This window comes from Pseudopodoces humilis, chromosome 8 (assembly GCF_049639895.1).
Source record: "Pseudopodoces humilis isolate 2021_Gansu_Grassland_sample_001 chromosome 8, ASM4963989v1, whole genome shotgun sequence".
Taxonomy (NCBI): Eukaryota; Metazoa; Chordata; class Aves; order Passeriformes; family Paridae; genus Pseudopodoces; species Pseudopodoces humilis.
Genome location: NC_142207.1, coordinates 10,769,223 through 10,794,299, shown reverse-complemented (window position 1 = coordinate 10,794,299; position 25,077 = coordinate 10,769,223). Strand labels below are relative to the sequence as shown.

The 25,077-nt window shown below is 42.1% G+C and overlaps 1 protein-coding gene across 3 annotated transcripts in view; it reads right to left on the bottom strand.

The window, feature by feature from the left end:
- The window catches only part of SEMA5B (semaphorin 5B), a 264,661-nt gene that overhangs the window by 100,227 nt on the left and 139,357 nt on the right, over positions 1–25,077 (bottom strand). For all 3 annotated transcript variants that reach the window (XM_005519650.3, XM_088058505.1, XM_088058507.1), the window contains exons 4-5: positions 15,652–15,751; positions 718–763 (exon numbers count right to left, since the gene is read on the bottom strand). In XM_005519650.3, coding sequence (XP_005519707.1) covers positions 718–763; positions 15,652–15,751 — 146 coding nt within the window. The remainder of the gene's footprint in view (positions 1–717; positions 764–15,651; positions 15,752–25,077) is intronic.

Genomic DNA, 25,077 nt, shown 5'->3' with positions numbered 1-25,077 from the left:
GCTGAATACCTCTTTGGTGATCTAGCAACTGTAGAAGATGGTAAGTATCCCAGAGCATAAGTGTTAATTTATTTCAAGATAAACAGCTGATGTTTTCATTAACAATTTTTGCTGCATCCTTCAATTCCAGATTCAGTACAGTGAGAGTAGTCATAATTGTGCTGGATTATTTTCAAGCCCTTTCAAACTTCAGCTGCTTTACCTTGGTAAAGACAATGGTAACACACATTTTCAACCCCTTTTGCCTCTTGAATGCTTGCAAGTCCTATCATGGTTTTAGTAATGCATTCAGCAAAACACAGCTCCTCAACAATCCATGTTCACAAAGGCCTACAAGGGCTAAAATGAGGAAGGATGAGAATAGTAAAACCTTCTCCAGCAGGACATCGCTAAAGAAAGCCAAGGATTTCTATTGATTGTTGCACTTAAGCCTGTATCAGTTACACTACATGCTTTCTTCCTTAAGATGCCATTACCACCCAAACACTTGAGAATCAAAACCAGAGAGCACCATCCAAGTGGGCAAGTGTAGCAGAGCCTTTCCCCCAGCATTATCACTGGAGTGGGAATAAGCATTTGGTTCTGATTTTGTCTTCTCCCTCAGCTCCACCACTTTGGGCAAATTTACACTATATAGGATTCTGAAAATGTACACCAAATACTACAGAACTTTCATTAACAAGTCAAATAAAATAAGAGAGTAAAAAGTGAACATACCTGAATAAGAGAAACGTTGTGTAGACTAAGTCTGAAGAGGTAGTTCCTGCATGAACAAGCAGAAAAATTACAAACTATTAGGCTTCCAAGGAAGGAAGGGAAAAGTTATTAAAGCAAGTAATAGTTTTTGGTCATTCACGTCTACAAACAAAAGGTTTTCCTGGACTCCCCTCCACAGAATACAAAAGCAGTTATATGTCTGTTCACTGACTTGTTCGTCAGTATCTTAGTGAACCTGGTAGCTAAGCTCTGAGCAGGTCCTGGTATTAAATACTCCAGAATCCATAATGAAGAACCACAATGAAATCCCCACCACAAAGGGCCATTTGCAACCTCACAGCAGGCATTAGTTGAAGTCCGTATGGGCTGCAGTCATGTTTTTCACTGAATTCTGAGAAAACTGGGATTGGACAGAAGCCAGCTGGAGCAGAGCTGACTTCCTAGTATGCTCCCCAAACCTATTCTTGTGGGAATTCCCATTCAGGACTTTATGGAAGAGAAGAGAGCAGATACTTCTCAGTGGAATCTCTCTGCACAGAAAATCAGCAGGGAAATCAAGGCAGTGACTGCAGATATTCCCAATCCTCCTGTCACTGTCTCTTCACAGACAAAGTAAGGGAATTCCTGACAGAAGTCACTGTAGCATGAGATACCATGTATCAGCTGAGCTCCTGTCACCCTTCTGAATGTTCATATCCCATCACAAATAGGAGGCAACACATATTTGCATAAACATCTATAAGGCTTATAAGGCTCTATAAGGCTTAGTTAACGGGATTTATCTCACATTTTTGCTTGCTAAGACAATGCAGTCCAGGAATCAGCTGAGATATTAAGCCGTACAGACTGGATTGTGTGCTTGACGCTTTTGGCCACATCTAATTTTGTTTTTTTGCATCCCATCTGTCAGAAGGTCTAAAGAGCTGTGATCCTTTTCCAACATCACTGACACCACAGTCTCCCAGAGAATACACATTTATATCATGCAAGGTGAATTGAACTGTACTTCTGGAAGTGGCTCTATTTAAGTGGTAGAAAGTGCAGTTTTGATGATAAAAGTTCATCTGCTCTAGAAATACCGGTATACAGACATTCCCCCACCTAGTGAAAATGCAAGTTCCAGTCCTAGGTCAGTTACCCCAGAGGAAAGAGTCCATAGTGATGAAAAGGTTCTAAGCACTCTTCTGAGGAGCCTTCTTTAGGGTCAGTACAGCAGCACACCCTGACCAGGCAAAGAACGTAATTCAAATTTTGATAGTGAGAGATTCATATTGGGTCACAATGACCATGACAAGGCTTGAGCAATTTTTCCTTCTGTTATGTATCACTTGTGTATCATCTAAGTCATAACAACAGAGTTGCCTGTGTACTTTGTCCCAGTTCTATAAATAAATCAAAAGCTCTCAAATGCTGCTGACTGTTAATAAAGAAGGATGGGGACAAGGATGATGGGGAACTTGGGAAGTCAAACTCCTCATAACAAATCTTCAGCTGATATAGCTGTGACTTGCTCTTGACTTGCACCATTGTGTTCTGTACTGGCAGTGGTTGCCCAGAGAAGAATGAGATCCATAGCAATATCTGAAGAAGATATATCAGTGATTATTGTACCTCCTATAAGTATACAGAGAAGTATACAGACACACACACACACAGAGGAGATCTCCATCCTCTCTCCTAGTCCTGAAGTCACTGAAGATCCAGAAGTTTTTTGTACAGTCTGAAACCCTCTTCTGTCTCAAAGGGCTGCATACTTTGCCCCCAAAAAATTGTTAACTCTTTAGCATCAGCATCATAATTAAATAAAGGTGCATGCAGCAGGCCAGAAGCACTAAGCTACACACAGCTAAAATTTCACAATGAAGCTAAATTCTCATCCAGTGATGGACCTGACTGCTCCCTTAGAACACCACATAGACACTCACACCAAAATATTAATGCAACTCCAGGACATGAGATATCATGGAATAAATGTTCTGCTGGGGAAGGCCTGCAATCTTACAATACTCTCAGGAAAAAAAAGTTCTCATAACGAGGGACTTGAAGTTTCTCTCCTGTTGTTAAGCATGCTATTTAAATGCATTGATTTTGGAAGTCTTATAATGCAGATTTCAGCTCCTTGTTCTAGGTTTGCAAAAAGCTGGACAGTTTGACTAGGTAATAAGTTTTAATATTAGGGTTTGTTTTTTTGTGTTTTTTTTTCCCCTGATAGCACTGCAGAGCAAATTCAACCAAAAATATCTTTAATGAAAGAGACATATCCAAAGGACACAATTTTCATTGTACTCAGCCAAAACATGCAGACAGGGATAGTGTCCATTTCAATAAAGCCAGTCTGTTCTCTCAGTGACTGCTACATAGGACAAAGCCACTCGGGTGGCTGAGACCTAAACCAGGCAGGAACATAATGCTAATATGAATAGCACAACAATCTTCCAACACTAACTAACCTTAGCTCTCTAAGTCTGACCTTGGGGCTTTCTTACATAAAAGAGGGTTTCCCTATGTTTTTATCAGCTTGTCTTACCTGGTGTCTGTACAGGCACTGACAATTTCTTTTTGTTTATTTGTTTGATCCTTCTCACATCTTTCCAACAGCAATACAAACACTTATAGGCAAACCAGGCTGTCAAAGACACTTCCTAACTCCAGCTGACCTGCCCAGCAAGAACTGATTAATTCTTAATTAAAAACATGCTCTTTTAAACATACTTTTTCTGTAAATCTGTACAAGGAGTAAAACGCCAAAGAGAAACATCTGCTGAATCAGACAGCGCCATTCTTATGAATTACATTTTAACTGCAGTTTCAGTCCAAGAATGAGCAAGGTCTCTGAATGACAGGCATGGTTTATTGTAGCTAGAATTGCCCCATTTGTGTCCTTTTTTTCTGCTTGTGTTTGAAGTTATGTCTGTTTAATATCTTGCTGAACCATAATTTAGAGCAGCTAAAGGAGTATGATTTAGAAGTATATAAGAACATTGAGATCTCCACATGAATGCACGAGGTACCTTCTTGGTCTTTTTTTCTGTCTTGTTTTCTGTCTTTTTCTTTCCCTCCCATCTTCTCTTGTAAGTGAATTCTGGTCAATTCCTTTCTCTCCTAAATTAAACCAAACAGACTAGGCCAGAAGAGCAATTGCCTGGTGCAGCCAGGATATTCTAATAACTGGAATACCTACCCTTCTTCTGTATGAAAGGCTGGTGCACAAATCTGGAGGCATAGGACAACCTTCTTAATTGCTATCCTAAAAGCTCACACAACTTCACAGTATTAAACCCAAGCTTTGTTTTACCCCAGATTTGGCTGCATTTCAGACATCTCCAGAGCAGGTGCTACACTCCTCTGAGTACTCTGGGGCAAATGACATGCCTCACACTACTAATTATTATTACAACTAACCTTTTTTTTCATAAACATCAGTGCCTTTCTGAAAATGTCCATGTGAAACAGTAATGCCCTGAAATCTCAGGCAAGGCTGTGGTTTTGTTGCATTAAGACACAGAGTGGGTTGATGATGGTTCCTCTGGAGACTGATTCCCAGGCAATGCCTTTTCAAACAACCTGAGAGCAGATCCTCTCTCTATCACCTCTGATTGCAGTGGGATATTATTCTCCAACTCAGATATATAAAGTTAGCTGCTGTCCAGCTCTATACAATCTAGGTTTAAAGAATTTGGCATCTGAATATATACAGAAGAGAGAAAAAGATGCATCATTCTCAGTTAAATTTAAAGCACAGATTGAGCAATTTAGCCAACATCACAGAACATATCTGCAGCACAGCCATGAGAAGATCTCCTGGACCATTAGCTTATGCCCTAGTTAGGAGAATAGGAGAATAACTTGCACCCAAAGTTGGGGCACAGCATGTAAATTTGTGCAGAAGTGTCTTTTACACTCATGAGTAGATGCTGAATTACTTTCTTAACTGGGAACTCTAGCCTGTGTGCATATAAACAGAGTCAAGCTGCAGCAGAAATCCTTTAAATGAAGGTATTTGATAACTGGCTTCATAATTTGTATTTGGCTGCTTGTAAAATGATTAAGTGCTCACTGTGCCTGGTACCACAAAACACGCATAACAGAGAGCAAGAGGACAGCCAAGATGTGATTCAGGAAAGGGTATGGAAGAATATACCCACCTAAATCTGTTTGCCTTGACGTGTCCAAGTCAAATCTGCTATATTTATTTCATGTAGCCACTAGCACGTTGGGTAAACTTTGTAACATGGTTCCCATGCACTTGTTCACACGTTTCCTGGCCTTGAAACAATTTACTTTGAAGGCAGAGCACTCCGGCAATGACACCACTGAGCAACAGAGATACAAGACAAATTCAAGCCTTTCCATTGGGAAGCCACATAAGAGCAGTGCCTGAACAATAACAGAGACCCTTCGTCTTAGGAGCTTTGAAACCAAAAGCATTGCAACATGCTTCAGTCACTCATTCAGGCCTCCTTCTCAGTGCCTCTTTTCAGGCACCACATCTGTCAGCACTGGCTGATTAAAAGGTGCTTCCTCCTAATTAAGAGAGAGCAGCTATTCAGTTCTGCTGTGGTAGATCAGGAGGAACATTGCTGCAGTTGATGGACTGATCATGTACAAATAAAGGCCATTATATATATATATATATAAAATAAAATAAAAAGGCTATCCTAGCTTCAGACTTTTTTTGCTATTTAAATGAGTGAGGCTTGTTCACATTTCCTATCTCCTCACACATCAAGTAGGTAAGAAAACCTCTCTATATTTCAGAATAAACCCTGCTATCAAATTTAGAGCCATGAGAGCCCACATGCTGACCACTACCAGAACCTCTCAAGACTTGGACGTACACACAAAAACCAACAATAAAAATAAAAAGCCTTAACTCAGCTGACCTCTATCATTACATGTTACACCTGCTCATTTTGCTGCTACTTCCTTGTACCTTATTTTAGGTGTGAGAGGTTCCCCCCTCCCTCCTTACAGGGCAAGCTGTCTTAAGCTCTCTCTCTAGGCAATTACTCTACAACTAGAAACAAAGCCAACAGAAACTGATAATAATGTTTGATCATGCATAAAAAATACACATTGAGAGAATGTTGTGGTTTAACCCCAGCTAAGTACCGTGCAACCACTCGCTCACTCCCACCCTCCACAGTGGGATTGGCAGGATAGAGAAAACACACAGGCTGAGATAAGAACTATTTAATAATTGAAACAAAGTCAATTATTGTTATTGTTGCAGCAGCAATAATAATAATAATAATAAAAATAATAATAATAATAAAAGCCCAAATAACAAAGGTGTTGCACTATGAAATTGCCAACTCCCCCCAGCAGCAATTGGCCCCTCCTGGCCAATTGTCCCCAGTTAATGCACTCAAGCGCAATGTTCCGGGGTATGGGATATCCTTATATCCTTAGTAGTTCAGGCCAGCTATGCTGGCCACCCTGCTGGCTTCTTGTACATCTGCCCCCTGGCAGAGCATGGGAAACTTGAAAGTCCTTGACTTAGCATAAGCATTGTTTAGCAAAAACTGAAACATCAGTGTCTTATCAACATTATTTTTATACTGAATTCAAGCCACAGCCCTGCACCAACTATGAAGAAGAAAATTCATTCTATTCCAACCAAAACCAGGACAGGGAAAGTTGAAGAGAACTGAGTGAAGAGTTACTATCCCTTTTGGGGACTAATATTGCACTGCTCCAATCATGCAACACAGCCTGGGTGAGGTACTGGAGCCTCAGATAGGCTCATTGTGCTCTGGGAAGAGGTTCCTTGTGAAAATAAAATAAAATAAAATAAAATAAAATAAAATAAAATAAAATAAAATAAAATAAAATAAAATATTTCAGTAGAGAAATGCTTCCTAATGTCCAGTCAGTACCTTCTCTGTCCCACTTTCTAACCATTCCAATGCATCCTATTACTGGATGCCAGGAAGAAAAGATCTGCATTTCCCTCTCACTTCCCCTCCTCAGGGTGGGATTGTGCTGCAGTCAGGGTCCAGGTCTTCAAGAGGGTCTCACAACTGTCACTGAGTAGATAATAAGAAAAATAATTAACAGAATGGAGTCCTTTGGGTGATATGAAACAAAACACAGAATTATGCATATGACAACTAATGCTCCCTTCTGGCACTCCTGGAAACCATGTGCTGGGGCTGAGCCTCAGGCTAGGAGCCAGCAACTCCTGTCAGCTCTTCCTCTCTTTGCTCCTGGAGGCCTTAGATATACTTTGTACTTCCACAGTACATGAAAAACACAGCTTAGTCATGCTTCAGGACTCCCTAGGAGCTGGCTAGTATCATTCCCCTTAAACTAATGGAGAAGATGATCCAGAGAAAGGTTAAATGATCTTCTCCAAAGCACACAGCAAGCCAGTGATAGAATCAAGATCAGACCCCAGGGCTCTTGGTGACCAAATCTCATGCTAGATTAATGCACAGTGCCTCTATGCAGGTCCAGCTGTGGCTGAACTTTTCAGATGGTTATCCACATTTCGGAACCAGCCAACCATACTAAGAAACCCAGCTCCTGAAGGATGATTCTGGCCTTTGCTTTCAGAAGGAGTTAATTACATGACTGGTCCAGAGTGTGATATGACAATTAATTTGCAATTGTTACTCCAGTGGTCCATTTGAAGCGCCTGGCAAACACTTGCTGGAGAAAAGGTGGAGGACCAGCAGCTACCCTACAAGCTGGATCCTTATTCACCAGTAATTTTGTTTCTATTGAAGAAAAACTTGTCCAATACATCATTCTTCCTCAAAAATCAATAGATGTACAACAGAGAACCATACTAAATGGCAGACAGTAATATGATGCAGTTGCTGTATGAAGAATTGCTTTTCCCAATGCAACTTTTCTCAGTTATAAATTCAGCCAGAGTTAGAGAAACCTCTAAAAGAGGATCCTTATGCAGGCAGCATATCATTCGTATTAAACAGCTTTCAAATTAAGCCAGGAGCTCAGCTACTGTTTCTGTGCTGCACTGAAGCCCAGTTAGTACTTCTCTGTGGAAACAAGGACGAAATCCCTCTGCATTGCATTCAATGGAGAGCTACCATCAGCTTTAATGGCGCAGGGCGTGTGGCACAGCTTTGCTCCTCTTGATGTTGTATATTCAGGGCCAAGTCTAGGAAGAGTCAAAAGAGGCAGAAACAGCTGCAGAGCAGGCAGGACAACAGCAAAGCTGAGGCACACTTGGGCTATGCCAATATGCAGAAATCTGGATGGATGGATGCTGCTGGGGAAGGGAGAAGCAGAAAGGGGATTAGCCTTTAGATGGACACCTTGTCCCCTCTTCCATCAGTTTGCAAAGGGGATAGCAAGCTGGCTCTGATGGCTCTGGCCCTTCTCTCTCCCCAGGGCAGGAGAGGCAAAGCCTCACTGCAGAGTGATTCCAAGTCCTTGGGGGTTATAGTACTTGCTATGCTCCTGAGACACTTCAAAGAATGGGGATTGGGAATTTTTTTGCAATATTGTTTGAATATATTTTATCAAATGAGGGTCAGTTTCCTTTATGTTTTGTTTTGTTATATTTTCTTCCCTCTTTTTAACTAGATGAGTTTCTTTAAAACTTCAGGGATGAAAACTGAGCCAAATTTTCAAAACTCATGTGTGGGGTTTGTTCTTATTTTCCTGGAAGACTGACTTCATCTCTCAGACCATCACATATTATCCCACATGCCACCTCAAGTCTTTTTTGACATGTGGCTGACAGCTCCCCTGTTCCTTTCTCATCCAGCTGCAGTCACAGAGCAGTTACAGCACCTTGATATGGCCCCTGAGACACACAGGGACCTTTGCTCTCCTATTTGCCCATCACTTTCAGTAAGTCACAACATAAAATTCCTTTTCTGATGCACTGATTATTGTTCAAATCTTTCCTGGCAGCCTCCCTACCTGCCTACTTAGGCTGATAACATCCTCATTTCTCTGGATGTATTCAACACGACTTGTATGTAAATACTGATTGACTTAGCTGGTGAGATTAAGCTGTTGCCCAATGATCCCTTCTCTTTGTTGGGTTTTTATACCTTTGCAGTGGCACAGAACAGTAGGCTTAGCACCTAAACATCTGGATATCAAGTGATATGCAAACCACTGTGGTGAGCTGTGCCATATAAAACTGACATATCACTACCTTAACTAGAACAAGAGAAAGTATTTTCAGTAATGCAGAGGAAAATTACTCTGCAGCCCCATTCTGTGATGCTGTAAAACACATTATGTCCAAGTCTCCAAGGCTTTTGCCAAAGTATCCTGACCTTGTGTTTGCACCCATCCCACTCTCAAAAATACAACCTTCAAAATTATTCTCAGTGCTTTACTAAAGCAAAGCAAGTGAGCCTCTCTCGGGTGGCTGCTTTCATGATAGGGTACCACCAATTTTCATTTTATCTGGAATATGAGATATTTTTCTAGTGAGGCCTGCAATTTGCTGTGTAAAGATGCTTCCTATCAGTCTGTGCTGCACAAAGATTGCCTTTCACACAGCACTGGCTGTGCAGGCACTGGCTGTGAAAGTGCTCAGCCCCACAACAATGCTGATGTCACTTGCAGAGGTGGATGGTGCTGCCTTGCAGGCAATTTGTAGGACCAACCGTTTTCCCTGCTGACAAAGATAACAGACCAGAGACTGCCACTGCCTCATCCTCTTCTCCATGTGCAGCATAAGTTTGCAAAACTGCCCCTTTGCCCTCCTATTGCTGCAGCTTCTTCTGCAAACTGATCCCTTCCAACAACCTGACACTGTTGCTGTATAGCATTTTATTTGATTTATTTATTCTGAGTTAGCTAAAATTCATGTTCTTTGCTTGAAAAAAATGCACAAATTTTAACAAAGAAAAAAAAAATTACACTTTGAACAAAATTTGGGCCAAGTTCTAAACCTCCCAGAATCCCATAATTAAAAAAACTGTTCTTGATCCTTTCCACACCTTTTCCCTTCCTTCCCAAGGGGTATAAGTCAGGGACAGCATAGATTTAGGGTATGCCAAATTCACAATGGTTGCAGACCAGCAGAGGAAAACAAACCCTATAAGTAAAAGAAAAAGACACCCCAGTGAGGCTTCACCCTCCACACTTTATACAAGGGCTGAGCTGACCCCACGTGGCAGAGTATCAGAGAGGAAAATCTTCCTTTGAATGAACCCAGGCTCAATAAGAGAGGTTAAAACCTGCACTTTAAATCACACTTTTGTTCCCTTTGTAAAGAAACTGTGCACCCCAACTGTGGATTTAACTCTCTACAGTGTCTAATCACAGCATTCTCACCTTTACCACACTCTTTACGTCACAGGTCAAGCAATGTCTTTTAAAAAAACCATGGTTCTCTGAAAGTTAATTTCAGAAACTGATTTGGGGTTTTTTCCCCTCACATCACCATGGTATCTGCCCTTCTCTAGTCTATGATACAAAGATGCAACTTTAATTAGAGCATTATTTTGTCTGATAGGAAAAATCACAGTGAGAAAGGAAGGTATTTGTTTCTCTCCATTTCTCTGTACTAGCACTTTCAGCTGCCCACCTATGATCTGGATATAATCAAAAACATTATCATGCTCTTTGCTTGCTCACGTCCTCATTAATACCTCAACTGGCAAGGTAATTTCTCAGCCCAAAGTGACTTAGCAGGGGGTAAAGCTGGCGTAAGACCGTGCAAAAATAGCACAAAGCCACCAGAAATGGTTCAGTCCATTTTTTTCGGAAAAGCATTGAGAAAAATCCTGTAGACAGATGCTAACAGGGACAAATGACACACCACTCCTGGCTGTTTCAGGGCAAGCCTGTGGGCAATATAACTGTTGGCTCATGCTCATGTGGATGTGCCCAGTGTGAACTTGTTTGCATGTTAGTCTCTTTATGCTATATGAAACTTGATGTTTTTGGCCATGCTGAAGCTCCACTTTCCCAGTGTAAGTGCATGGGACTCACAGGCTTTCATGAACATTTTGCATCTCCTTTGGAGAAACAAGACTGAGAGCAAGTGATTAAAATACCAAGTGGAAATATAAGAATAAAGGGTCCAAATTACACCTCTGCCATGGATTTTCTGAGCCCAGAGAAGAGCTTTAGCTATGTCCACACAGGTTGTACAGACTTGACTGGTATCTTCAGAAAGTGCAGTCTCACTGCAGGAGTAGCTGTGTTAGGTGCTGTACTGTACCACTTTTCAGATATGCTATATATTCATGTGCCTCAACATCACAGCCTTTTCAGAGGGCAGGGTGGTTCTTAATCCCTCTTGGCCTTGGATTCCCATCTACAGCATGAAATTATTAGTGCTTTCTTGCCTCACAGAAGCCCTGTGAGAATAAATGTTGGTGAGGGGCACTGATCATTTAGCAACAGAAAGTATTGCTGACAGATTTTATACTCTGTGGATCTGTGGCACTAATCTGACCCAACCACTGCCACTGAATTTCCTGTTCTGCAAAATGCTTTTTGCCTAGACAACATCATCTATGGAGACTTAAGGGTTTAGTGGCAGTCCAGATGTGGACAGGATTGAAGGTGCCCTAGGGTAAGAGTGATATTTTTTGACAAGCACAGGTTTTGAACGTTTTACTGCAGTGCTCTGGAGCTTTCTGGCAAACAGGCTTTCTATGTTCGGCCACAAATCTGCATGGAACCTGGTGCCTGACAAACTAATCTTCATACACCAGAGACTTTGAATAAACTCAGGGTGCCAAACCTGCTGGTTGAGGGTCCTAGAATATATTTACAATTTGTCATATTTTTGCAAGCTGCAACTTGAAGGAACTCTTTTGGGACATCAGTCATTCTACTCAGCCTTCAGCTCCTAAGCCTGCATGATCCAGAACTTTTTTTAATGCTTTTATAGCCAGAAGCATAATAGTCAGAAAAGGGTGTGCCTAGGCTGCTGTGAGTCCCCTAAAACAACCCTTGAAAATTCATACAGCACTTTCCCTGCTCCCCAAACTAACCATATTGGTGCTCCATTCCTGGAAGTGTTCAAGGCCAGATTTAGTGGTGCCCTGAGAAAACTGATCTAGTAGGTGGCATATCTGTCCAGGATGGGAGGGTTGGAACTAGATGATCTTTAAGGTCTCTACCAACCCAAGCCTTTCTATGATTCTACAACATCTCCTCTCTTGCACCATCTACTTGGAAGTAACAGGCACATTCAGATCAGCTCTAAATCAAGTATGAAAATCACCTGTCAAGCATCAAGACTTGCATCACCAGCAGCTTAGTAGTTTAACATTTACTGCAGAGAAGTCTGGCAGTCCATAACGATGTGCACTTGCCAGTTCTGAGTCCCCTGATGCAGCTTTTGCTCCGTACTCTCTAACTCTGGGCTCTTGTTGGTAACAGCCAGTTGTGACAAGGGCTCCTGAAGTGCACTTCCCTGTTTGACTTCCACAGGGGATGATCCTTTCCCATCTCCTGATGGAGCTGACAGCCCCCTTGGCAGGCAGAACTGTGAGGGCTTCTGGCTATGATGCTTTCTGGATGGTTTTCCTCAGTAATACCTCCACTCACTGTGAATGGCTGACCCTCACAGCTATGCCTCTTGCATCCACAGCCCCATCAGGCTACAGCCCCAAATTCAAGCCCCTTTAGTTTCCTTCTGGGAAAAGTCAAATGTTTCCCTTAGGACTTCCCAGCCACTCTCTGTACAGTCATTTGTTTGGGTGCCATCCTTCTGTTGTCCAAGCTGTTTTCCTTCATCTTGCTGTTATGCCAGATTGTCACATGGTGTCTCAACCACCCTCCTTTACACCTTTTATGTTGTCCTCAACAAGGAGCTCTTGTGAAGCATGATTTTTGGCCTGCCTCCAAGCAGGGTCTTTCACATCATCACTTCTTTACCGGCTTCTGTCTATGCCCAGCCAGCAATGAGACAGTCCCGAGGAGTAAGGCTCCTTGTGGAGGTGGAATGTCACAGCTACACTATGTCCCTCCTCCACAAAACTCACATTCCCTGCTGCCTGCAGCACAGGTGAGACAGCAGAGCACTGCTTCTCCATCAGACAGATGAAATCACTGTGACCATATTTTCAATTTTTTTCTCACTAATAATGAGGTCTAGATCATAGTTTTTCCTCCCATTAAAGTAAGCTCAAATAGCGATCACTTGTTCTCAAGAGCTGAAAAAAAGCAGCAAATATTTCAAAACAATCACTCATTCACAGAAGAAAAAAGTACATTAGAACACTAACACTATATCCAAAACAAAAACAAAACATGCGAACTGTGAGTCAAAATGAAGGTTATGAATTTTTGAAATGTGTGTTTCTATACTTAATGAAATGTGACTCATAATATGGGTAGTGTAGATTTACAATGTTCTAAACTATTCATATCCTTTCTTGCAAGCATTTGGATTTTACAAATGATGTGACAAGTAAATACGTTGCTTAGAAACCACGGTGGGCTTTTGAAACTAATTCTTTTGTTTCTGGGATTTTAACTTGGCAGGTGTTTGGTGCAGTGGAGTTATCAAACTCCCTTGGTTTACTCTCAGACAGCACCAGTCATTTAAGGAGGGCTCTTAGATAAGGATAAAGCTTAAAAATCTGAGGATCATGTTATTCCAGCTCCCTGTCTGCATGGCATGCCCACAATACCTCTTACAGTTTCAGTCACGCTGTGTCCAATTCCTGAAACCAAAAACTCTTGTGAACCCTCGGGTTTTCTTGGAAGTATTTTCTATGAAGCTTTGAAACACAGGATGAACTAAGCCAAAGAGATGCTGTGATGAGGTCATACTGCTTTTAAATAGAGACAGACAGAAGTAGTCTGAAATAATTTATAATGCTATCATCTAAGAGAATGATGTTAACCAGGAAATTAAGAAGTGGGAGTACTTATAAACGCCACCCTGATCCCGAACTCCTTCCACAACTCCAGAATAGCTGGCATTACTACTAATATGATCTACAGCAGCACATTTAAACATGGTTAACATTTAAATTTAGGTTTCATAAATTACACCCTGCAGAGATGGATAGAGACAGCTCCTATCTCTTTGAGGTATTGTTTCATTTGCAAATTCAAGCAGATGGTGCACGAGCAACTAATGACTCAAAAAATCACCCCTAAAAATAGTCCGGAACAAGGTGTGGATTTATCAGGGAAGGAGGGAACAGAAAAGGCTTTACTTCCCCTTCCCATTCCTCAGACACAGCTCCAGGAGCTCAGTGCACCCGGAGCCATGGAGCACCAAGGACCCCATCCACACACCATTTTCAAGAACCTCCCCCTGTCACCTCCCACAGGGTGGAGCTGAGATGAGAAAGTGGGCTCAGCGCTCCCCACCTTCTCCACACCAAGCATGTGTATCCAACCAAAAAAAAACCACCCTGGGAAATGACATCTTCATTAAATGTACCCTGAACTGCTCAGCACAGCCGTGTGGCACCACTGAAACTTTCAGTCTCCCAGTCAGGTGGGTAGTGCTTCATGAAAACTGACTTTTCCAGGCAAATTCTATCAATAGCTGTCAGTGCTTCCTCATGAGGCAATACCCTGCAATATAGTGTACCTCCACCGGGAAGGCAGCTTTGCTGTCACTCCCCTGTTTGTGATGATGTTGTACCCCTGTCTAACCACGCTCGTACAAACTCTCGGGGAGGCAGAGAGTCCCTTCAGGAGGTGCTGTGGGGTTTGAGGAGGGGTGAGGGACTGCGTGGGGGAAACCTGCCGTGCAGCACGATTATGTAAACCACAAATTCCTCAGAGCACCTGCCTGTGCAATGCCTGGCAAAAGGCACTGTTCACAGCTATCCCCACAGCAATGCTGTTCTGAAGTAATAAATATTAATAATTTCTGGTTAAAGATCCCAGCACAAATAAAGCTGCAGCTTGAAAAGTAAAATGTTTCTGTATGAAAAGCAGGAGGGCCTCTGGCAATTTGAACAGCTACAGGAAGGTAAGTGTTATTATTTACTGCACATATACAGGCAGAAAACGTATATTAAATCACACTTCAGTTGTTTCTGTGAAGGATAAAACTCTCCTTCTGCTACACCTCTTGCTCTTTTCTATTGCTAGTACCATGAGTTCCACCTCTGCTCCTCACGTCCCTGTCCTCTACTGCTGAATACACTGTGAAGAAAGCATTCTCCCTCCATTTTTGTTAATAGCAGAGACTGATACCACAATGTTATCTGAGTCAAAGTGTTATACTTTAACTGATTTATTAGACCATGCTTGGTATTTTTTTTCTTGTCTTATCTGTTTATTATGCAAAAAAAAGTCATTGGGGCTCATGATTTAACCAGTTTTGATCTATTATTTCACTGAAACAAAGCTCTTCTCCCCATTACAAATGCAGCTCTGAATTTGTAAGGCCTTGCCTGTGCTTATGTGTTTCCCCCTCCTCTTGTGACTTCCTAAATAAAAATAATGTTTAAAAATAAAGGAAAATATATTATAATTATATACAATGGGCAAGGAGAAAGAGTTGCACCAGAACACATTGGGTGAGGATCTGACTACATCAGGCAGATGAAGCAAACAGGTTCTGAAGTGGATTCTAAGAGAGAAGAAAGCAACCATTCACAGTGGCTCTACCACTTACACAAAGGTATGTAGATGAACCTGGTTCTGAGTGAAAGACTTGCTGTGGCAAATAAACCATAAAGTCAAATTCTGTGCTGGCAGAGGGATGATGCAGAATGATTTACTGTAGCTCTTCTAACATTCACAATACTGAGTGAGATGCCAGCATTCTGCTTCATTAACCAGTCATTTTGATTGAATCTTTTTTTTTTTTTCTTTTTAATTCTAGTAATTTTCTCTTCTTTGCAATTATACTTGATGTCTAAATCCCACTCCATAAATTATAGCTTTCTTTCTGAGGGGGAAACTGGCCACATAAGCTGGAAACACACTCTTCTCTGAAGCCAGGACCTGAAGGGAAAGAGCTTGAGCAGCAACCCTAGACTAATCAAAAGTTATCTTTACCTTGCTCCCACAATGAGCTGGTTCCTGTTGGCATCCAGTGCAAGCTGAGAAAAGTCATGCACACCTGGATAGGTGAAATTCGACACCCAGGGCTTCAGATCTGCAATGAAAACGAGAAAGCAGAAAACAGTAAAGTTGCTCCACAAGCAGTGAGTTCACCCGGACATTCACTAATGGATTTCCTACTGAGTTATCTGTCAGGGGAAGGCTAATTAATAATCTCTTTAATGGGTTTCTATTTATTCTGATTCTCTGCAGAATGTGCAAAAAACCCACACATAAACACAAAGCTGTCTCAGCAGTTATTTTCATATCCACGATGGAGTGTCAGCATTGGTTTCAGAGACAACAGCAGCTCAATTTTACTTCTGTTAAAACTGAGGAAACATCTTCAGTGTCAGGATTAAGTGGTGTAAAGGGATGAGGCTGCTTGCCATAACACTTCCCCAGCCTTGCCTTCTGTGCTGATCAAAGGGAAACTGCTGCCTGCCAGAAAGAAAAGGTTGTGCCAGCTGATGAAGAACCAAGTTAGAGTACTGGTGATCTGCACTCAAGACCTGGCTGCTTCAATGACATTTTGCCTTCTCTTTCAGGTCTTTGGCTCTCTTCTACGGGTTTCACTTTACCCAGCATTTCACAGCCTATCAGCTAAATCCATTTTTAGATGGTGGGATGTTGGGTGTCATCACAGCCTCTTTGTGGCTGAGCAATTGCACAGGCTTGAGACTGCCTTTATCAACTGCCTTGGATTTGCCCATCTAGGCAACTGTCCAAAATGCAATCACACAGGTTAAATGCAGAGCAATAGATCTGGCTATGCTTTGCTTGAAGAGACAAAGCTCTTCCAGAAGTTACATCTGTTAATATCAACTAAGCAATCTAGGGCAGGAAGTCCTGTTGTAATAAAAAAAAAAAAATACATGTTTTTAAGGAAAAAAGGTGAATTACTATTTTTAGGGTACCCTCAGGAAGGATGCTGGGGCATTCACAGCATCCCATCTTTCAATACCACTACCAGCTTTGACCTTGTGTATATTACAGATCACAGAATTTCAGCCTCTCACCTTACACCTTTATTGCACAAAATAACTGTGAATAGATTTAAATGTATCTTTCAGAAAGTCATCCGGCTTTACTGTGAGGACTTCTCTTGAGAATTTATTCTGGTAACTACTCTGGCTGTAAAATACATGGAGAATACCAAATACCTCAGGGGGCAAGGTACAGATGAGACCAAATCAGTATGACTGTAATCCCTCTGTGACCTGTTGACAAGCAGCCCTCCCTCATTCAAGGACTGGTTGTTGAAGATCCAGGAGGCTTAGCATGGATGGTAATATCTTCTGGTCTCATGCCAACAGGATACCAATATACGGGCCAATGACCTGATGACTCATAACAATAATGATGTAGTTCAGACCAGTGCAAAAGAGCTCTGAAAAAACCTGTTCCACTGTCACTTTATCTCTCCAATGATAAATTGAGAAGTCTCACTGAAGGCATTCAGGTTCAAACGCTTTGTTGCAGGTGTTAGTTTCCCTTTCCACAGGGACAAGAGGACAATGCTGATGAAGAATCTCACTAAGGCCTGTGGTGTCTTGGCATGCTTCACAGGATTATAGATGTGCAGCTGTTTAAAAACTTTGATGTAGGGATATTTGTGGAGCAATTTGAAGTCCTTTCTCCCTCCAGGGATGGATGAACCTTAAATAAGCCCTTAAGTTACTAAAACCTTAAAAAAACACACATAAAAAGTCCATGAAGTCTACATAGCCTGCCTCTCTTTCCAAAGCAGAACCTTGTCACAGAGCTTCAGCCTCTGCCCCAAATAACCACCATGTTTCATAACAGCTCCTGTAGTCCCTCACCACGGAGCTGGACACTGTCTGGCCTGGCCCCATGTCCTGCCTAACTGGATGCTGCCAGGACCCCTCCAACAGCGAGACCTCCATCCTCCCAATAATAAAAACTCTACTGCTGGGAGCTGGAGGATTTCAGCCCTTCTCAGCATTCCTGTCACACTGTGTAACCACACACAACACGTGTACCTCCTCTGCTCTTCAATGAAAAGGCATGAGTTAAGGAATAACTCCTCTAACCTTCAAGCATCTCCACCTCCTACACTCCTCAGGGACCCTTAATGATGTACTAGCACCAGGGAGGCACTGCAGTTTCACCTCTGGCATTCTCCTAACTAACGGGGCTCTGACTTCTTTTCCTGTAGCTCTTTAGCTGCAGAGACATTTCTGAACGAAGCAGCAGAACCAGCAACAATAACACCTTTCAGGCAGGATAGCTAGCTGATGTGGTGCAGATCTTCTGGCATTTCTGCTGGTGATGGGGATAGGATTAGAGGATTGCTATAAAATGATGATACCTTTTAAGGATGCTGCTTTTAGGCCGTAATTTCTCTTGTCATTTTGCCTCCTCTTCTACTGACTCTTTCCTACTAACTAACCCACTATTAGAGTGCAGCGGCAGGAAGAATATTTCTTCATCTGCTGCTCTAAGCCGAAGATTACCACTTCAGAGAGGTACACTCATCAGTGCTTCCTTTTAATGCAAGCTCTGACAAACTACAGGTAAAAATACTTTTTTAAAAATTAAAGGCAGTAGGTTGCTTGAATCTTTCCAAGTTGGCTCAAATGTCAATCAAGCCCCAGAAATAACAGGCAGTGTCTTGATTTCTATTAGTACTGCAGGTGGTACAACTTATAAAGAAACCCTTCCCAGTTATTAAATTAAAGGCTGAAAGGCATGCATCCTCATAGCAAAATTAAGCTTTTATAGGCATGTAGTCGGAGATTATTAAACCCAGCATGGACCCAGATAAGAATATATAAATGCAAGTTGTCAGAATTAATGCCAAATGGCACATTTTCCTTCCCAAAGTTCTTCCTTCCTGTTAAGAGAGAATGCAACTGCAACCAAGAATCAGAACATGGGTCTTTTTTCATTCAACACATTCAAATCTACTGCTCAGACCACAGCCATCCCTAAAAATATTTTCAGCTTCCCTCTGAAACTAACTTCAAGGTAAATGCTGCCCTAGGTCCACCCCATATTAGCTGCAGTTTACGCATATGGACCCAATGAACTCCAGAGATTGCTTGTATTTGACCTTCTTCTGAAGGCTGATTTTTCAAGTGCTGACTCTTTAATTTGACTGGAAACCTTCAGTGCTGGGCTATGTTTACATTTGCAAAAGTATCTGTTTAAAAACAGTATGAAAAATTAAAAACCAAGGCTCTGGCTTTGCATGTCAGCAGCAGGAGATGGAAAACTAGGAACCACATGGCTTAGGGGCAAAATGTTCATCAAGGCCTCCTTTGTGTTTCTCGTCTTTAATCATTTCCAGGGGGTTAAAAATCCATGCTCTCACTTCCTCCACATGAAAACCAATGAACAAAAGTTTAATAGTTTCCAACACTATCCATCTCCAGATATCTGATTCAGAACCTCTAAAGCTCTGCAAGTCCCTCTACAGCTCAAGGTGGTTCAGGTACCCAGCTGCAAAGAACACAAAGCTTTGAAGGAAATGTAAGTCTGCAGGCACAGATGTGCTCAGCTATTATGCAAGTCTAAGACAAGGTGAAAAGAGGCCCTCTGCCATTTCAGAGGGTGGTCCCTGCAGCCTCTAGCACATTGCTCTGACTTCCTGAGATCACAGGGCTGGGACCAGTATTACTCAGCTGCACAAAAGACAGCAAGCCAAACTGCGAGAGATGGGTTTAAGGACCTGATCCAGAAGCTTTACAAATCACTGGCGGTTTTCCACTTAGTTTGATGGGTTTTGGATCAGCTTCTAAAGATATGGTAAACCTGGTAATACTTGAGTCTTCATCTTCTCAAAAGCAGCTGCTCCCCACCTCACCCTTACTCTGTGTGTTTTGGAGGAAGGAAATATGTAAACACTGAGCTAAGGCTTCCCTGTCCGAAGGACAGCATTCACTGCTTCATCTCACTCAAGCCCACTTGTCGCTCCCATCCCCAGCAGGCTGTAAAACAGCTTTGTGTGTCCAGCACACATCACACGAGAGCAGAGAGGTTAAACGCCCGTGCCTTGAAATTGCAAAGCCATTGAAAGTGCATGGAGTAGGGCTACCCACAGTGCTATTCAAGAACAGCTCTTGCAAATAATTCTCAGCAAGGATTTCCTATTTGAAGCAAAAAAACCCTGAACTGAACAGGACCAAAGATTCTTTGTGTAAAATGAGGGTATACCCAGAAGCACAGACTAACCATGCTCCTATCCTAGGACTGCACAGAAAAGCCTCAAAGAGATCATAAAATGACCTTAAGAGAGATAAATTCAGAGGGTCCCCATTCCAGAAAAGATAACCTGAATCCCATACCTTATGTAAGGCTGTGTAAAACAGGCTGATTCAACAGTAAAAGTTTGTGCAATGAAGTAGAGCATACACAGCACTTTGGACCTGTCAGACTCAATGGCAATAAAGAAGTACCTGTTCTGCAGATACTCAGACCTACTTTTGTACAGTGCTAACTTGAGCACACATCGTATGCTTCCCTTACTGCTTCAGCATGGTCTCTTCTAAATTCTCTTAACACAGTTTACTAGTTCAGGACATGCTTAATTACTGTGTTTGAGTATTGGAACTCTTCTGGCAAGGCCCAGATGACAGCCATGACTTCTGTAACTTATACAATATCCTCCCCTTTCAGTTTGCTTCAGGCTTGGCACAGGGCAGATTATATATAGTGATTGGCAGATACTTTTTGCAAGTACTCAAACAGTTTTATTTCAGACCACCCACTATGCTGGAGGACTCTCAATACTGGATTTGAACCATGACCAAGAGAGGCAAATCATAGTGTAAGACCAGGAAAGGCCTCAGGCTCTCGACTTGGTATAGACTGATCAAATGTCCCCTTTTTAGAATAAAACCTACCATCTCCAACCATCCTCTGCCTCAACTATCCTCAGTATTTAGAGATTTTCCATTAAGTAGACAGTGGCCTGCTAAGACTGAGGCCACAGTTTCCATTCTGTGTGGGCCCCTGACAAGACCCATCAGAGACAAGGCAAACAAGGCTGTAACCAAAACTGAGAAAGCTAATGATTACCTAGCAATGCTATCGCCTGTCTTCTCGAGTGCAGCAAGTGTGGAAATTTCCAAGAATGCATAGAAGTTACACTGAAATTACAGAATTATCTTTATTGGACTGGCAATTAATCATATTTTAATATCAGCTTAATTTTAATTTTTAACTCTCAGTTGTAGGTCACACCACAGGTTAGTGCAATAGACTTTGGACATTAACTTTTACTCCCACTCCATGCTGAGTTTTAAGAGTACCTTCCACAATGCTAAACCACTCCACAATTTAGCAAATTTATCAGGGGAGGCAGAAATCTTTTGCCACATGGGCAGAGCTGAGCAAACAAATGTGTCAGCACTCAGAGCTCAACTTTACTTATGAGGCCAAAAAACTCAATCTGGCTTTACCCAAGAAGTCCTCCTACACACACACATCACCCTGCTGTCTTGTCTTCCCATCACCACCTCCACCTCATTACTGGTATTCTTTCTTTCTTTCTTTAAACCTGATCCATTGAAACCTTTAATTGTAGATTAAATATGTCCTCATCCCAACTGCTGCAATTTCCAGTGTCACTGTCTTCTTAAATCTCTGATCTCCACTCACAGCTCTGAGGACTTAGAAGGCTGTTGACAGAATACATGCCCTCCTACAAAATGGGTCAAACCAGCAGTTTCCTTCTCTCTCCCCTCAATACCTAAACCTAGCTCAGATGTTCTTCCAGCTGTCTCAGTTTCATGGTTTCATTCAGTTTACCCTTCTGACCCCATATTCACCTCTCCTCCCATTCCTGCTTTCTTTCCTAGCAATCTTCACCTTCTAGACACGTTTCTACCTAATTTCCTGCCTACTCAAACAATTTTTCCTGTCTTGACCAACTACAAAGCCCCTTCTCAGGTGAAAGAACAATGAACTAACCCATGAGTGGCCTGTGAGTCACTGTGATAGCAGTTTGCAGTGAGCCATTCCTTTTCCATGAGATCTGAGAAGCAAGAGTTGCTAATGTACCTCTCCAAACTGTCCCAGAATATGTGGATAGAAGATGATTGGAAAAAGAAAGATTTTTTTCTCTTCTCTCTTTTTTTTTTCTTCTCTTTTTCTCTTGGTCTTATAAAAGAATGAATAGTTCTATCCCTTAGCTACCAAGGAATGGAGCAGGACAGAAGAAAAGGCTCTGTTTTTTTACCATCCTGAAGGAAAAAAATCCCCAAACCAAAGACTCAGGTCTTGCATCCACAGAGCCATAGGAATCACAAAAAACATAGTAACATTTAAATATCTGGATGATTTGTGCCTCTTCCCTTGATGTCTACAGCTTCTCTCTGAACTGATCTTGCTGAGCTTCTTCCATCTCAAAACAGAAATAACAGCTGGAGACATAGGCATGGTCCCAAGAGCCCAATAGCACTGACACAGGAGTTCTTGAGGAAATCATGAAACTATTTAATGTCTCAGTGGTACCAATTGTTACATGGGTTTAGGGATACTGGCTGGTGCATCAAGGTGTAATTATCTGTAACACATGTGATGTACAGAAGGCACTAAGTATTGCGTATTGCATACCAAGCATTTTGACTCTTTAATTCCTAAATTTTAATCATTTCTTCAAAACAAGTGTTGCTACATTTTTTCAATATGAACAATAAAGAACTTAGTCCAAACCCAATTTTTGCAAAAGTACAATTATAGCTGCTTATTTACTTTTTTATTATTAATATGGAGCAGCTGGCAAAACACACCAATATATGAGGAAGAGCCCAGGGATCCCAGATAAAGCAAACATTAAATAATAAGCATGAACTAGTGCTCACTTCCAGTATGGAACAATATGCTGGTAAATTGTCCTGGGGCCACCTCAAGGAAAGATATTGAAGGACTGCAATTCACATTCCCAATCTGGCACATTTCTACAGTATGCAGCAGCTCTGTTCCATCCCTCTCTGTTTCACTTGGGTTCCTAATTTGCACATAGTGAAGAGTGGGCAGAAGTTCCATCCAGACCTGACCCAGGGCAAAGCTCTTCCTGACTTCCAGGAGACAGGAGACTTTCACTTGGTAGGTCCCCAGGCCTCAGGCTGGGGATTTGGAAAGAAGCCCTGTGATTCAAGAGAGGCTCTCTTCAGCATGGTTCCTATAGCTCAGGCCCGCCAAGACCTCAATCCCCAACTAACATAAAATCATTTAGGTTGGAAAAGACCTCTAAGATCAAGTCCAGCTACCAAGTTCATTAACTCAGCACTGTCAAGTCCACCACTGAACTACATCCCCAAGGGCAACATCTACTCTCCTTTTAAATACCTCCAGGGTTGGTGACTCAAATACACCATTTCAGGTTCTCCTTGGCCATGGCCAATAAACAGCAAGAGGGGATGCCACAGTGCTTCAAGAGTGTTGGATATGGATGTGTATCCACAAGATATAAGCATGTACATTTGCCCTGCCTCAGATTTACAGGACCAAAAGCGTGTGTCTACATAGCACAGGACTTTATGGAAAGAATGTATTTGGCTTTCCTCAGCTGGCTGTCAGCTGAGGCAAACACCTAACACTTCCCTCCTCAACCACCTTGCCTGCAACCCCACGCAGTGTCACACGGCCACATACATCCTTGTACCCCACCACCAGCTGGTGAAACTTGGCTAAGCAGTGCCACACACAGCCCCGTTGTGAGCAAACCCAGACTTCTTGTTCTCCTGAGGATGTTGCAGAGTGTAAAAGTATTGTGATCTGTTGTTTACTGAGACAAGCCCCGCAGCTGTCACGCAATCTCCCTCACTGAGAAAGATAAAGTGAGTGCTCATGCATCACTTGCAGCATCCTGTGACATTCTGATCAGTATAATCCCTCTTTTCAGACAAGAAAGCAAGTTGCATCCTGGCTCCTACAACCACTGCAGTCTGATGGAGGAAAAAAAACAACACCCCTTTGTCATTATTCAAGGATCCTTCAGTCTGCCTCCTCCACACCTGGAGGCAAATTTTTTTCACTATCCTTACAGTTGGATGTCTAAATCAGCCATTTGTGCCAGCAGCAGTGGTGCAATATTCAGGACAACCATTTTCACTAGTGAGAAGGTAGGAGAAGGCAGAGAAAGCAGGGCTAAACTGTCCTTGAATTTTTCTTGTAGGTAACCAGATCTGCTGCAGAAGCAGAAGTGTCTGACTGTGGTGAACATCTGAAGCAGAAGGTGATCTTCCTTGCTGGCTAACCAAAGACTGAACTGGAGATACCCAGTTTAAAATGCAGTTTGTGCTGTGCAGCTGCCAAGCTTACGAGGATTCCTGTCTTCTACAGACAAAGCTCCCACCATGAGGAAGTCACAGCAAGGAAGGAGGGCACAGGCTGTAAATTCCTGAAAGAATTTTGAAATTAGGCTGTTCTCATAAGAATTAGTGTTTTAAATTGGAAACTAGCTAATAGTAAACAACCTCACTGACTTCAAGGAAAGTACATATTCAGAACCTGACTGAATTGAATCTGTGGGCTTTCCAGGGTCAACCCTTTATGATAAAACAAGAATATTTCTTATGAGATTGCTAGTACTAAAGTGAACTTTATCAAAGCACACTGTCATCCTTGAATGGAAGATTTTAGGAGAATGTGATATGTTAACACTCACCAGAAGCAGATGTGCTAAATAAATGCAGTCTGCTGTACCATTACTGTATCACAAACTTGTTCAGTTAGGGAACTATATTAAGTAAGATTTGAAATTGAAAATGAGGTCTCTCCAAGGGATGTCTTTGTTTGCATTGAACCACAGAAAAAGAAGATAAGCACTTCACTTTAGATTTCTACCCTTTCTCTGATGTGTGCCAGGGAGCCGAAACAAAGGCTGCCCATCGCTATGTCCTAGATCCATCCCCTGTGCCAAAGACAGGACATTGCACATGCTGCTGTTAGCCTCAGCTACACCAGTGGTACCTCTGGAAAATATCAATCAGCTCCTCTGTTGCTCACATGAGTTTTTCATGGCCTTGGCCCATGAATAATGGTGACCTGAGTACCTGTTCTTCCTTGCTGTGGGTCTACCTCAGTCAGTCCCACTGCTGAAGATGCCTCCCTTTCATCAACGTCACTGCTCATGGTCAGAGGCTGCTCCTTCACTTGAGCTGTTGCACCTCTTTAGAGCTTTACCTTCCCTCACTCCCATATGTAAGTTACTTGGAAACTTCACTTCCTGAAGTTTCACAGCCAAGTCTTCCTTTTCTCTCCTGCTTGTCATGATTCATTTCATCTAAAGCATTTTGTGAATGAAGGGCATTCTTCCAACCTTCCCTTTCTTCCTGAGGTCCCAAGAAACAGCACACTGAGTAATTCTTTTAATCAAATCTCCTTGCAATTATTTGTGAAGTGCCTTGG